The sequence below is a fragment of the Pygocentrus nattereri genome, chromosome 4, assembly GCF_015220715.1.
Source record: "Pygocentrus nattereri isolate fPygNat1 chromosome 4, fPygNat1.pri, whole genome shotgun sequence".
Taxonomy (NCBI): domain Eukaryota; kingdom Metazoa; phylum Chordata; class Actinopteri; order Characiformes; family Serrasalmidae; genus Pygocentrus; species Pygocentrus nattereri.
This window is the reverse complement of record NC_051214.1, coordinates 1,218,879-1,233,129: the sequence shown is the minus strand read 5'-3', so window position 1 is coordinate 1,233,129 and position 14,251 is coordinate 1,218,879. Positions and strand designations below refer to the sequence as shown.

General features: G+C 50.6%; 1 protein-coding gene across 1 annotated transcript in view; it reads right to left on the bottom strand.

Annotated features, from left to right (window-relative positions):
• Positions 1-201: 201 nt before the first annotated feature.
• wdr26b (WD repeat domain 26b) overlaps positions 202-14,251 on the bottom strand; it is a 27,480-nt gene continuing 13,430 nt past the window's right edge. The window contains exons 4-14 of the mRNA XM_037538249.1: positions 10,435-10,571; positions 9,584-9,681; positions 7,914-8,070; positions 7,329-7,467; positions 6,708-6,848; positions 5,119-5,238; positions 4,887-5,032; positions 4,346-4,424; positions 2,909-3,038; positions 2,119-2,313; positions 202-979 (exon numbers count right to left, since the gene is read on the bottom strand). Of these exons, the coding sequence (XP_037394146.1) occupies positions 954-979; positions 2,119-2,313; positions 2,909-3,038; positions 4,346-4,424; positions 4,887-5,032; positions 5,119-5,238; positions 6,708-6,848; positions 7,329-7,467; positions 7,914-8,070; positions 9,584-9,681; positions 10,435-10,571 (1,368 nt within the window). The 3' untranslated portion in view covers positions 202-953. The remainder of the gene's footprint in view (positions 980-2,118; positions 2,314-2,908; positions 3,039-4,345; positions 4,425-4,886; positions 5,033-5,118; positions 5,239-6,707; positions 6,849-7,328; positions 7,468-7,913; positions 8,071-9,583; positions 9,682-10,434; positions 10,572-14,251) is intronic.

Genomic DNA, 14,251 nt, shown 5'->3' with positions numbered 1-14,251 from the left:
AGAGAGAGAGAGAGAGAGAGAGAGAGAGAGAGACAGAGAGAGAGAGAGAGAGAGAGAGAGAGAGAGACAGAGAGAGAGAGAGAGAGAGAGAGAGAGAGAGAGAGAGACAGAGAGAGAGAGAGAGAGAGACAGAGAGAGAGAGAGAGAGAGAGACAGAGAGAGAGAGAGAGAGAGAGACAGAGAGAGACAGAGAGAGACAGAGAGAGAGACAGAGAGAGACAGAGAGAGAGACAGAGAGAGAGAGAGAGAGAGACAGAGAGAGAGAGAGAGAGAGAGAGAGAGAGAGAGAGAGAGAAAAAAGCATATGGATCCATTTCTGAGGTCAGGAAATGAAATAATTACACACACACACGTGTGTGTATGTATATATGTATGTGTGTGTGTGTGTGTGTGTGTGTGTGTGTGTGTGTACATATGGGGGTGTGTATAAAAGAGAGAAAAAGGAGCACAATCAGAAATGGAGGACTACTATCATCATTATCATTATCTCCTCAATAAGACGCCGCCACCTGCCTCCCAGCCCTGCCCCTCCCCCACTTGAAACAATCTCTCTCACACACACACACACACACTCACTCTTTTGGGTGAGCAGGTTGGGGAGCCGTCGGCTGAGGGTGCAGAGTGTATTTCCTGCTCTTCAGCGGATGGATACAAGTCACCACGAAGACAGCTTTGCGCCAGGCCTGTGCCGAGTGTCGCCATAACGACGACTACCACATTCACACATGCGTGCACACACGTGCACGCGCACAAACACACACACACACACACACACGCGATGCAGCCGGCGCAAAAACGTGAACTGAACTCGGAACTTTGCTTCTGTCGGTTTCCACTCTCACTCAGTTGTTTGTCGTCTTGTGGTGGAAGATGATGAACTGCTCTCTCTCTCTCTCTCTCTCTCTCTTTCTCTCTCTCAGAATTCCTCTGTGTTTGAAAATAAGACTTCACCATCAACTGTCCATACTGCTGCAGTTCTCTATAGAGAGAGACAGAGAGAGACAGGGACCGAGAGAGAGAGAGAGAGAGAGAGAGAGGGAGAGAGAGAGAGAAAATGTGACTGTGCGTCTGTTCACGTGAGCGCACGTGAACAACTACGTGTGTCTGTGTGCGCGAGTGTCTGTGACTGAGAGCATCCGTGTCTGCGTGTGCGTGAGCGTCTGCGACTAGGCGTGTCTGCGTGTGCGTGAGCGTCCGCGACTAGGCGTGTCTGCGTGTGCGTGAGCGTCCGCGACTAGGCGTGTCTGCGCGAGCGTCCGCGACTAGGCGTGTCTGTCTGCGCGCGCGTCCGCGACTAGGCGTGTCTGTCTGCGCGCGCGTCCGCGACTAGGCGTGTCTGCGCGAGCGTCCGCGACTAGGCGTGTCTGTCTGCGCGCGCGTCCGCGACTAGGCGTGTCTGCGCGCGCGTGAGCGTCCGCGACTAGGCGTGTCTGCGCGCGCGTGAGCGTCCGCGACTAGGCGTGTCTGCGCGCGCGTGTGCGTCCGCGACTAGGCGTGTCTGCGCGCGCGTCCGCGACTAGGCGTGTCTGCGCGCGCGTGAGCGTCCGCGACTAGGCGTGTCTGCGTGTGCGTGAGCGTCCGCGACTAGGCGTGTCTGCGTGTGCGTGAGCGTCCGCGACTAGGCGTGTCTGCGTGTGCGTGAGCGTCCGCGACTAGGCGTGTCTGCGCGCGCGTCCGCGACTAGGCGTGTCTGCGCGCGCGTGAGCGTCCGCGACTAGGCGTGTCTGCGCGCGCGTGAGCGTCCGCGACTAGGCGTGTCTGCGTGTGCGCGCGCGTCCGCGACTAGGCGTGTCTGCGTGTGCGTGAGCGTCCGCGACTAGGCGTGTCTGCGCGCGCGTCCGCGACTAGGCGTGTCTGCGTGTGCGTGAGCGTCCGCGACTAGGCGTGTCTGCGTGTGCGTGAGCGTCCGCGACTAGGCGTGTCTGCGTGTGCGTCCGCGACTAGGCGTGTCTGCGGGCGCGTCCACGACTAGGCGTGTCTGCGCGCGCGTGAGCGTCCGTGACTAGGCGTGTCTGCGTGTGCGTGACTAGGCGTGCATCTGTAACGTTGATGGTCTCTAATATAACCTATCATTGTGTGAGCAGTGCGATTGTCATCATGCCGTGTGACCGAGCATACCATTGAATCCATCCACTTCCTGTGTGTCCAGGAAGGGGGCGGGGCCCCAGATGCGGACAGTGCCGTCGTCTGAGGCGCTGGCCATCAGACTTGGCACACACGGGTTCCAGCTCACGCAGTTCACCGTACGAGTGTGACCCGTCAACTCCGCTATCGGCAGCTCACTGCGCTTGTGCCAGATATAGACTTTATGATCTGAGAAAGAGAGAGAAGAGAGAGAGACAGAGAGAGAGAGAGACAGACAGACAGAGAGAGAGAGAGACAGAGAGAGAGAGACAGAGACAGACAGAGAGAGAGAGAGAGACAGAGACAGACAGAGAGAGAGAGACAGAAGAGAGAGAGAGAGAGAGAGAGAGACACAGAGAAAGAGAGAGAGAGAGACACAGAGAAAGAGAAAGAGAGACACAGAGAAAGAGAAAGAGAGAGAGAGAGAGACACAGAGAAAGAGAGAAAGAGAGAGAGAGAGAGACACAGAGAAAGAGAGAAAGAGAGAGAGAGAGAGAGAGAGAGAGAGAGAGAGAGAGAGAGAGAGAGAGAGAGAGAGAGGAAAACTTGCAGTGTAAAACTACAGTGACAGTAGGTCATAATGCCACGATAAACGTTTAACTATCATAGATATCGATACTCTTTATATGCATCTAATAAACCTTAATAACTGCTAACTAGGCCAAACTCTACCCAAGTTTGCTAACAAAAACAACTAAATCTACAGGACCCTGCTAACGGAAAACAGGGTCACAGTCGTGACTGTCCTAGGGGTCAGAGGTCGCAGCGGTGGGGTTGTGTGTACCTTCGCTGCCGCTGGCGATGAAGTCCTCGTTGTGTCCTCCAAAACAGGAGTGTATGGTGTAGAAGCCCTGGGTCACTCCCTGATACTTCCTGACCAACACACGGTCCTGCAGGTCCCAGAGATGGACTCCCTAGAGAGAGCGAGAGCGACACAGACAGAGCGAGAGAGAGAGAGAGTGAGAGAGAGACAAAGAGCGAGAGAGAGCGAGAGAGAGAGACAAAGAGCGAGAGAGAGCGAGAGAGACAAAGAGCGAGAGAGAGCGAGAGAACGAGAGCGACACAGACAGAGCGAGCGAGAGAGCGAGCAAGAGAGAGAGGGAGGGAGAGAGGGAGAGAGAGCGCGAGAGAGAGCGAGAGCGACAGACAGAGCGAGCGAGAGAGAGAGGGAGGGAGAGAGGGAGGGAGAGAGCGCGAGAGAGAGAGCGAGAGAGAGCGTGCGCGCGCGAAAGTGAGAGAGAGAGAGAGCGAGACAGAGAGCGAGCGAGAGAGACAGAGAGAGAGCGAGCGAGAGCGAGAGAGACAGAGAGCGAGAGAGAGCGAGCGAGAGAGCGAGAGAGACAGAGAGAGCGAGCGAGCGAGACAGCAAGAGAGAGAGAGAGCGAGAGAGACAGAGAGAGACAGAGAGAGAGAGAGAGAGAGCGAGAGAGACAGAGAGAGACAGAGAGAGCGAGAGAGAGCGAGAGAGAGCGAGAGAGAGAGACAGAGAGCGAGCGAGAGAGAGAGCGAGAGAGACAGAGAGAGCGAGCGAGCGAGCGAGACAGCAAGAGAGAGAGAGCGAGAGAGAGAGACAGAGAGAGTGAGAGAGAGCGAGAGAGACAGAGAGAGACAGAGAGAGCGAGCGAGCGAGCGAGACAGCAAGAGACAGAGAGAGAGCGCGAGAGAGAGTGAGACAGAGAGAGCGAGCGAGCGAGCGAGACAGCAAGAGAGAGAGAGAGAGCGAGAGAGAGTGAGACAGAGAGAAAGACAGCGAGAGAGAAAGACAGACAGACAGAGAGAGAGAGACAGAGAGAGAGAGACAGAGAGAGACAGTAAGTCTGTAAACACAGTGAGCATTTGAGCAAAACCATCATTTACAAAGACTTTTTACTGTAAAAGAATATTTTAATTTCTTGAACAGCACAACAGCTCAGTGGCAGTAACGCTGACCGATCAGCGCTCAGTGGCAGTAACGCTGACCGATCAGCGCTCAGTGGCAGTAACGCTGACCGGTCAGTTAGTTTTGGAGTCCTGCTTTTGATCAAATGAGAGAAACGGGAAGAAGCCAGACTCCTCATTAAGCAGCTCTGGCTGCCGCCATGGGCAGCAGTACTTCCTCTGACTGAATGTAAAACAGGCTCCACTGCCCCCTGGTGGAGAACAGAGTTCAGACACCTCATGATTCTGCAATGCGAGCACTAAAACATCATATCTACTGTTTATTTTACATCCTGTTGCTTACCTGAGTTGCTACATTTAACAAAGCTAATCTTCCATTCTTGGAAACAGTGAAAGACATGATAGGATGGTCCTCCTGAACTCTGCAAAAGAGAACATACATTTCAGTATTTAGCAAAGAAAAAGCACTGATAATAATAATAATAATAATAATAATAATAATAATAGATGATTCAACAGCAATTAAGCAAAAGCACTAGGAGAATATTAGTACCAATAGTAGTAGTAAGAGCAACTATGGCATATACAGCAATAGAATAATAACAGTAGCAGCAGTATTACAACAATAACTATAACAGTAATATTTTAATTATAACTGCAGCGATAATATAAGCATACTACTAATACCTTAATAACTGTAGTAGTAATATAACAATAACAGAAGTAGCAATAATATAACAGTAATAGAAAAACAATAATAGTAGTATTATTTTAAAAGTAACAGTAGTAGTAATACTTTAATAATAACAATTAGTAATAGAAATAGATGTAATAGCAAGTGATCAATAACAGATCAATAACAGTAATACAGAAGCGTTGCTGACATGTTTCTATCTGTAAGGTCCTCAAAGTTGTAACCACGGATACGCTGATGTGTGTCGGAGGCCAGAACAGTCCGTCCGTCACTGAGACACCACAGACACTGCACACGCACGCCTTCCCACGAGTCCAGCAGGTTACCGTCCAGATCCTGACCAGACAGCACAGTCACATCAATCAATTACACCGCAAATTAAATCAATAAGCCAGTCGGGTAAAAGGTCTCGGTGGACTCACGCATTGATAGAACTGCCCCCGCTGTCCGCCTGTCACGAATCTTTTACCGTCGGGGTTCCAGGCGACGCTGGTCAGACTGTCCTCGTGAGACTGGCTCATTTTCGTACGCAGTTCTCCTGACTGAACACCAGGGGGAGACAAAACTCACTCAACACTCTGAAAATCAAACTTACTAACATGACTATAATTACACGATGAACCCAGAGTTCTTCATTATACACAGTTCAGTCCTGTAATTTAAGATTTTCAGTCCAATATGCCTTCATGCAATGTAGCAAAGCATTTCATGGGGTGGGAGGGGGTAGGAGGGGATATTTAATACCTACAGAATTACAAATACACCATATGGCCAAAAGTCTGCAGACTCCTGACCATCACACATATGGGAACTTGTTTCACATCATATTCCAAACCAAGAGCATCATTATGGAGTTGAATAACAAGCTCAATGTACAGAAACAGAACTTGGACTCGTCCAAGATTTGGGCTCAGCTAAAAATTTTAATTTAACTGAAGCTTTGCAGGACAGGCAGAATTCCAGGGCCTTTAGGCGGCAGGGTTACCCGCAGGACAGGCAGAATTCCAGGGCCTTTAGGCGGCAGGGTTACCCGCAGGACAGGCAGAATTCCAGGGCCTTTAGGCGGCAGGGTTACCCGCAGGACAGGCAGAATTCCAGGGCCTTTAGGCGGCAGGGTTACCCGCAGGACAGGCAGAATTCCAGGGCCTTTAGGCGGCAGGGTTACCCGCAGGACAGGCAGAATTCCAGGGCCTTTAGGCGGCAGGGTTACCCGCAGGACAGGCAGAATTCCAGGGCCTTTAGGCGGCAGGGTTACCCGCAGGACAGGCAGAATTCCAGGGCCTTTAGGCGGCAGGGTTACCCGCAGGACAGGCAGAATTCCAGGGCCTTTAGGCGGCAGGGTTACCCGCAGAACAGGCAGAATTCCAGGGCCTTTAGGCGGCAGGGTTACCCGCAGGACAGGCAGAATTCCAGGGCCTTTAGGCGGCAGGGTTACCCGCAGAACAGGCAGAATTACAGGGCCTTTAGGCGGCAGGGTTACCCGCAGAACAGGCAGAATTACAGGGCCTTTAGGCGGCAGGGTTACCCGCAGAACAGGCAGAATTACAGGGCCTTTAGGCGGCAGGGTTACCCGCAGGACAGGCAGAATTACAGGGCCTTTAGGCGGCAGGGTTACCCGCAGGACAGGCAGAATTACAGGGCCTTTAGGCAGCAGGGTTACCCGCAGAACAGGCAGAATTACAGGGCCTTTAGGCGGCAGGGTTACCCGCAGGACAGGCAGAATTACAGGGCCTTTAGGCGGCAGGGTTACCTGCAGGACAAGCAGAATTAGGCACAGTGCCTTTAGACACTGGGTTACCAGCAGGAGGCAAAGTGCCTACAGAGGAACAGAACAGGTACAGGTACAGTGTCTCTGGAGGCAGGGTTACCTGCAGGACAGGTGAAGCAGTAGTACAGTAGTAGTAGTAGTACAATGACTTTAGAGGAACAGGACAGGTAGCGGTATAGTGCCTTAGAGGCATGGTTACCTGCAGGACAGGTAGAGGTACAGTGCCTCTGGAGGTGGAGTTACCTGTACGTTCCAGAGCCAGAGTTCAGAGCAGTCGTCCGGTCCGCAGGCGATGAGGTAAGTGTCGTCCGGACTCCAGGCCAGGTAAGACACTCCGTAAGCGTGTCCCTCCAACGTCCGCCACAGCTTCAGCTGGTGTGTCTCCTGACGACAGGGAACAGGTGATGTGTGTAGTTATTACATTAAAAACACACAGATTTTACAGGCAAATATGAGGAATCAGATGAAAAAATGACCAACAGCCTGATTAAAACACAACCTGACACCAAGTTAAGCAGTAGAACACTGAAGAAGGTGCGCTGTGGTGAATTACAGAGCGCTGTGACATCATACAGGTGGTTATATAATATTATGACACCACAAGAAATTTTCACAATACACGCCGAATGACTTCACGCTAATCGTCGAGGTTCAATCTTCATTAATCTCCCTCGTAGCTCCTCGTACGTACTTTGTCTGACTGACCACATCTGTAAAACTGTACATTTTTTTAATTACGGTGTTTGACAGTGATCTAAAGAGTCTGAACCAGATGTGTTCCAGAGCAGGAGCCGCAGAAAACATAACAATGCAGAACAGAGGTTTCTCCCATAGAGGGGTCAGCCAAAGTGGCTCTGCACTGACCGGGTCGACCTGCCAGACGATGACTGTGGTGTCTTTGGAGCCTGTGGCCAGTTTGGTGCCGTCGTTGGAGAACTTGCAGAACCAAACTTCGTTACAGTGCTCTGTCAGGATCTGCTGGGTGTAACATGGGAACTGCTTTCTGGAAAAACAGACACGAACAGGAAATCAGTATTTAGAGGCCGTGTCCCGAACTGAAGGCTGCCTCGATGTCCTGCTGCCTGTGCTGTGTTGTAAGTCACTGCCTAACGCAGCTTTGTGATGGAGGCACATCAAACCGAACGGAGATGCACTTCGAAGGCAGCCTTACGTCACTACGCTGCCACGCCGACAGTTCGCCGTTATCTTATACCCAGGGAAAAGAAAGTCTATTAAGAAGGCTAGAACTTTTTATAACGGAATGCGTAAACAATCATCTCACAGACGAAGATTCGATTTACTGTGCAGCGCCAAGCGAACAGTTTTGGCTGTTCTAGATTAAACGTGGACATTTGAGCCCTGTAACTGACATTAGCATGTGGGGGGTGATGCTGGGGGGCTTTATACCACTGTAGTGGTCACGTGTGTGTGGGGGGGGGGGGGGTGTACCTGCTGCAGACATGGTCCAGCAGTAAAGACACTGAGTCCAGGCTGTTGTCCAGCTTGGTATTGTGGTAAAGGCAGCGGTCCCTCTGTAGCTCCACCGCCTGCCGCAGGAGTGTGTGGAGTCTCCGCGGAGGAAGCATCACCGAGGGGGGGAGGTATGCTACACACACACACACACACACACACACACACACACACACACACTCTAAACATCTGTTTGAGATTGATGACACACTGCTGAGGCATTTTCAATCAAATTATTAAACCATTTTGTTTAGGCTTAAAGTTTCCTGTTAAAATAAGGCTATTGTGTAGTTGTCTGTACACTAGATGGCGCTGTGTGTCATTTACTGTGTGTCTACATACATTTATTTACATAAGGCACAATAATTCGCAAGGATGCTCAGTATCAAATGATGTTTGTCTCCGGACACGGCTTTAAGGAGAATTCTACCAATTTCTCATTATTTTCTGCATAATTAAGTGGTTGAGATGTAAACAGAGTGCAGCAAAATAGTCCCCAAAGAAAACTCATTATTCCAGATTTTCCACTGTTTTCCATCATCAACATTCCATATAAACTCAGAAGACTCATGTAGGTTCTCTGGTGGTTCTAGATGGTAAATAAAGTGTCTATATCTGTGTTGTAGTCATGGCGACGCCTGGATCCCATCACCATCACTGTAAAGACGTCTGAACCGTTTCACACCAAACCCTCTGAATCTCTCTGATTACATCTCACACACTGAGTTATGTAGGAATTTTGGTGGCATTCCCCTTTAAGCAAAGGGCTGCAAGGCCTTTACAGCCCACATTTAATCTTATTCCGGCTCCAAGAAACCAGCTCAGCAACTCGCAGGTAATTATAGCTGAAAACGCGAGTCTGGCCGTGTATAAATGTGTACGAGTATCCAGGCGCATACAGCTCTGTGCAAAAGTCTGAGACCAGTCTGCACTAAACAAAGTTTCCAAAACAGCCATTCGTTTTTCTGCATCAGAAAATTACCCAGAACTCTCAGCAGCTACATCTCCTCTCAGCCGTGTCCAGTCAGTGAGTCTCTCTCTCCCTTCATTCCAGCTTCCGTTCTTCTCAGAAGCCTCATTTCCTGCTTCTCAAAGAACCTGCAGACACGCCTCCAAAGCTCAGTCTGAGAAGCTGGTTGATTTTCTGAATCAAACCCATTCAGTGGTGCTGAGGTCTGGACTCTGGGGCGGTCAGTCCATCGTCCAGCTTCTTTATTCTCTTCTCACAGTGGAAGGATGGACAGAAACCCCTGTGGATGTTTTCAGATCTGAAGCAGCTTGATCTTCTCCTCTCTCTCAGAGATCAAAGCTTTCAGTGCTGTTTATCTGATGGGGGCAGTTTTGGGGTCGACCAGCTTTTTCAGGTGGTTGTTAGGAGCCCAGTTTTCTCTGGATCTTTTAATAAGTGTTTGAAAACTCACTTTGTCTGTCTCAAGAGGATGATCTTCTATCCAACCTCCTCAGAAACATCTAATGAATAACTCGTGCTTAATGGCTGTTTTGACTGGAGGCTAAATAAATGAAAGGAGGTCTCTGACTTCTGCACAGTGCTGTATGTCTGCTGAGGCCAGGCTGTGTGGATGTGTTCATCATTAAATGGTGAAAAGGTCAGATCAGAGCTCTTCTGAGAGAGTGTTGGTGTTTCTCACTCTGTAGTTTGTCCAGTAGTCTGGAGCGTGAGCTGACCCCTTTTCCCTCCCACTCAGCCTTCGCCCTCAGGTCCTCCGCATGGCTACACATCAGATACCTGCACAACAAAAACACTCACAGTAAATGTCAGCATTTTAATTAAAGATTTTCCTGGTCAAATTCATTTAAAATCTAACAGTCTCTGTTGATGGCCCCCCACCCGCCGTCCTGTATATGAGGGCGAGACCACCCTGGTCTGATGAAGCTGTGCTGAAGTTTATTCTGTATTCTGCACTGAAACACTTCTATCGAAAATGCACATCTTTTACTGCTGTACTGGAGGAAATACTCGGGAGCGGCACCGCCAACCAACGACGGCTCGGGAGCGGCACCGCCAACCAACGACGGCTCGGGAGCGGCACCGCCAACCAACGACGGCTCGGGAGCGGCACCGCCAACCAACGACGGCTCGGGAGCGGCACCGCCAACCAACGACGGCTCGGGAGCGGCACCGCCAATCAATCTTAGACTGGCTTTACAGGCTGAAACTTTCATGCAACTACCTGCATTTTGCGAGCTGCCTGTAACAATTGCCATGCAACTTGACCGTTAAACAAAACAATGCAAAAAACATTTAACAAAGTTACTCCACTAGTTCATCAAATCAGCGGATTAATTTTGGCATTTTTGCAACAAAGTTATCCACGAGGCCCAGTTTAAATTTTCACAGCATTTTTATCATCATGTATTTTTCCAGCTGTTGCTGCTGTTCTTTTTCTAAAGTCGCATTAGAGTTCCACCAGGTCTGCACGGTCATTAGTTAAAGGTTACAGATCAGAGGTTCCGGGTTATTGCCGTGCTGGTCAGTTACCCGCTGAGAACGTGGATGCGGTCTGTGTTGTACTTGAGCGGCGTCAGTTCTCCTCTCAACACTTGTAACGCTTCCAGAACCTTCCCGTCCTCCAAGTACTCCAGATACTTCTGCTGCAGGAGCAGGAACTTCATCCTCTACAGACAGAGAGAGAGAGAGAGAGAGAGAGAGAGAGAGAGAGAGAGAGAGAGAGAGAGAGACAGAGAGAGACAGAGAGAGACAGAGAGAGACAGAGAGAGACAGAGAGAGAGAGAGAGAGAGAGAGAGAGAGAGAGAGAGACAGAGAAAGAGAGAGAGAGAGAGAGAGAGAGAGACAGAGGAAGAGAGAAAGAGAGAGGGAGAGAGGGAGAGAGAGAGAGAGAGAGAGAGAGAGAGAGAGAGAGAGAGAGAGAGAGACAGAGAGAGAGAGAGAGAGAGAGAGAGACAGAGAGAGAGAGAGAGAGAGAGAGAGAGAGAGAGAGAGAGAGAGAGAGACAGAGAGAGAGAGAGAGAGAGAGAGAGAGACAGAGAGAGAGAGACAGAGAGAGAGAGAGACAGAGAGAGAGAGAGACAGAGAGAGAGAGAGAGAGAGAGAGGAAGTGTTTACCCACAGAAAACAACACGCAACACTGAAAAACAAACAATATCAAAAACCTCAATCTTGATTCATTTTTAATTCAGTTGAATTTTTTACGGTTTATGCTGGGGTGGCAATCTACAATGCATATTACCATAATTAATGTTTCTGGTTAATCTTATAAAAACAGTCATTTTTTGCTTTATCAACTGTTTTATTCAGTGAACAGGAAAGAGCGAAGGGGCCCAAATCCATTCAGCTCTAATCTGACATATGACGCCACTGCTGGTGGTCACGGTAGTTTAGAGGCCCTAGAATCGGTCAAGGTGCGTCTCCTTTAAGATCCATCATGATCAGTGGTCTAGAAGTACTGAACGTAATCATCAGATGCTCAGAAAAGAGCCTGGCGATGGAATATTTGGGAGCATGGAAGCTGGAGGCAGGATATCGCCACCTATTAAACAACAGAAGCAGCAGCAGCAGGAGAGGAGTAGAAAGGAGCGGCGGCAGCTCCCGGGGAGGACGCCGAGCGTCTAACGGCAAGTCCATCTGTATAAAGTGCTGTTAGAGTGGCAGTGTCTCCAACCTCCACCCTCAGCACTGAGCTCTGCTCTCAGCTGATACTGAAGGACGTTCACACACTGCTTATCTGTGTGTCACACTGACCGTCCACGCCGGGCAGAACCCCCCACACACCACCCAACGCCTCTTTATTCTCCTGCAGGCTCAGGAACCGAGAGCCACACCGTCCGTTATTCTACCCATTCAGGAACGCAGCTCAGACCAGATTCAAAGGCGAATCCCACACATTTTACAAAATTCCCAAATAACTAAACAGTTAAAATGTAAACAGAGTCGTTCAGAGCGGTTTGGTGTTCTAGATAAACTGACCTGCGTGACTCTCGCCGACTATTTACCCGAGACTGAAACTCTGAAGCACCTCTCCAGCGTCTGAGTTAACGAGCCGCTGCCTTGACTCAGCACGTCCACATATCAGTCGAACTACAGCCAGCCAGTCTAGCTGCGCTCCTCGTGAGCCCAAAGCTGAAATATTAGGGCATTTAAATCCCAGCGACCGAGATCATCTTTAAATAAAACCTGTGTTCATCCGGTCGAGGGACAGGCACGTTGTTTACCAGCGTTCTGTTAAATAATTCGTTTTTCTTCGTAGAGCTGAACGTTAAAACCGAAAGGCAACCGATTTTTAAACTTAACTCGATCACGTCTTCAGTGCCGCCACATTTTCTGACCTCCTTCGTCCGTCGCCATCACCGGGGAAGCAGAGCAGCGTCGACACCGATTAGCCTCTCTCTCACTAACGAGCTGCTGCTGTTTAATTGGCCCGCGCCGCTGTGGATCTCAGGCCTCCGACGTCCTTAACGGCTCTCCGGAGACGTTCTCCTGTCTCTCTGGACCAACAAAGTACTTCATAAACGTCCTGTTCTCCAGCGCTGTGGGGATCTGCTCTGGGTTCTCTCACAAACAGAACCGGTTCTTTCAGCTGGTTTTAGCTGCTAACGCTGCTACACCATCTGTACGGCTTTAACAGCTTTTCAAACCTGTTACTTTACTATCTCAGACCTACAGACAGCCTGCGGAAGACGAGCGGAATGAACCCTTTTCCCATTTCCGTCCAGTTAAAAACGTTATGCTGGTCCTTAAGTAGAAGAGCAGAGTATTGACACGGTATTGACACCAATCAGTATCACAGTATTTTCCCAAGATATCACAATATCTCAGTATCCTGTATTGTGCTCATCTGATGGACTCGATCAGCTCCATCGCTAAAACGTCGCTCGACAGGTGTCGGGACGCGTCGGTTTGACGAGCGGCGAGTCGATCTGTTCAGACTCTAACGATCCTAATCTGGCCGAACGAGTATCGGCTGCCAGAGACATTCCAGCACAACAAACCGACCAATCAGAGGGCAGCTCAGCTCCATCAGGGCCAATGCATTCCACATGATTCGTTCCAGACGCGCCTTCAGAGGATCAGAGAGAGAGAGAGAGAGAGAGAGAGACTGTATAGAGGGCGAGAGAGAGAGAGAGAGAGAGAGAGAGAGAGAGAGAGAGAGAGAGAGGGCGAGAGACAGAGGGCGAGAGAGAGAGAGAGAGAGAGAGAGAGAGAGAGGGCGAGAGAGAGAGAGAGAGGGCGAGAGAGAGAGAGGGAGAGAGAGAGAGAGAGAGAGAGAGGGCGAGAGACAGAGGGCGAGAGAGAGAGAGAGAGAGAGAGAGAGAGAGAGAGAGAGAGAGAGGGCGAGAGAGAGAGAGAGAGAGGGCGAGAGACAGAGGGCGAGAGAGAGAGAGAGAGAGAGAGAGAGAGAGAGCGAGAGAGAGGGGGCGAGAGACAGAGGGCGAGAGAGAGAGAGAGAGAGGGGGCGAGAGACAGAGGGCGAGAGAGAGAGAGAGAGAGGGGGCGAGAGACAGAGGGCGAGAGAGAGAGAGAGAGAGAGAGAGAGAGAGAGAGAGAGAGAGAGAGAGAGAGAGACAGAGAGATAGAGAGAGAGGGCGAGAGAGAGAGAGGGAGAGGGCGAGAGAGAGGGCGAGAGAGAGAGAGGGCGAGAGAGAGAGAGAGAGAGAGAGAGAGAGACACAGAGAGAGAGAGAGGGCGAGAGAGAGAGAGAGAGAGAGAGAGGGCGAGAGAGAGAGAGGGAGAGGGCGAGAGAGAGACAGAGAGAGAGAGAGGGCGAGAGAGAGAGAGAGAGAGAGAGAGACAGACAGAGAGAGAGAGAGGGCGAGAGAGAGAGGGCGAGAGAGAGAGAGAGAGAGAGAGAGAGCGAGAGAGAGAGGGCGAGAGAGAGAGAGAGAGAGAGAGAGAGAGCGAGAGAGAGAGGGCGAGAGAGAGAGAGAGAGAGAGAGAGAGGGGGCGAGAGACAGAGGGCGAGAGACAGAGGGCGAGAGACAGAGGGCGAGAGAGAGAGAGAGAGAGAGAGAGAGAGAGAGAGAGAGAGAGAGACAGAGGGCGAGAGAGAGAGAGAGAGAGAGAGAGAGCGAGAGAGAGAGGGCGAGAGAGAGAGAGAGAGAGAGAGAGAGAGAGAGGGGGCGAGAGAGAGAGAGAGAGAGAGAGAGAGAGAGAGAGAGAGAGAGAGAGAGAGAGACAGAGAGAGAGAGAGAGAGGGCGAGAGAGAGAGAGGGAGAGGGCGAGAGAGAGGGCGAGAGAGAGAGAGAGAGAGAGAGAGAGAGAGAGAGAGACACAGAGAGAGAGAGAGGGCGAGAGAGAGAGACAGAGAGAGAGAGAGGGCGAGAGAGAGAGAGAGGGCGA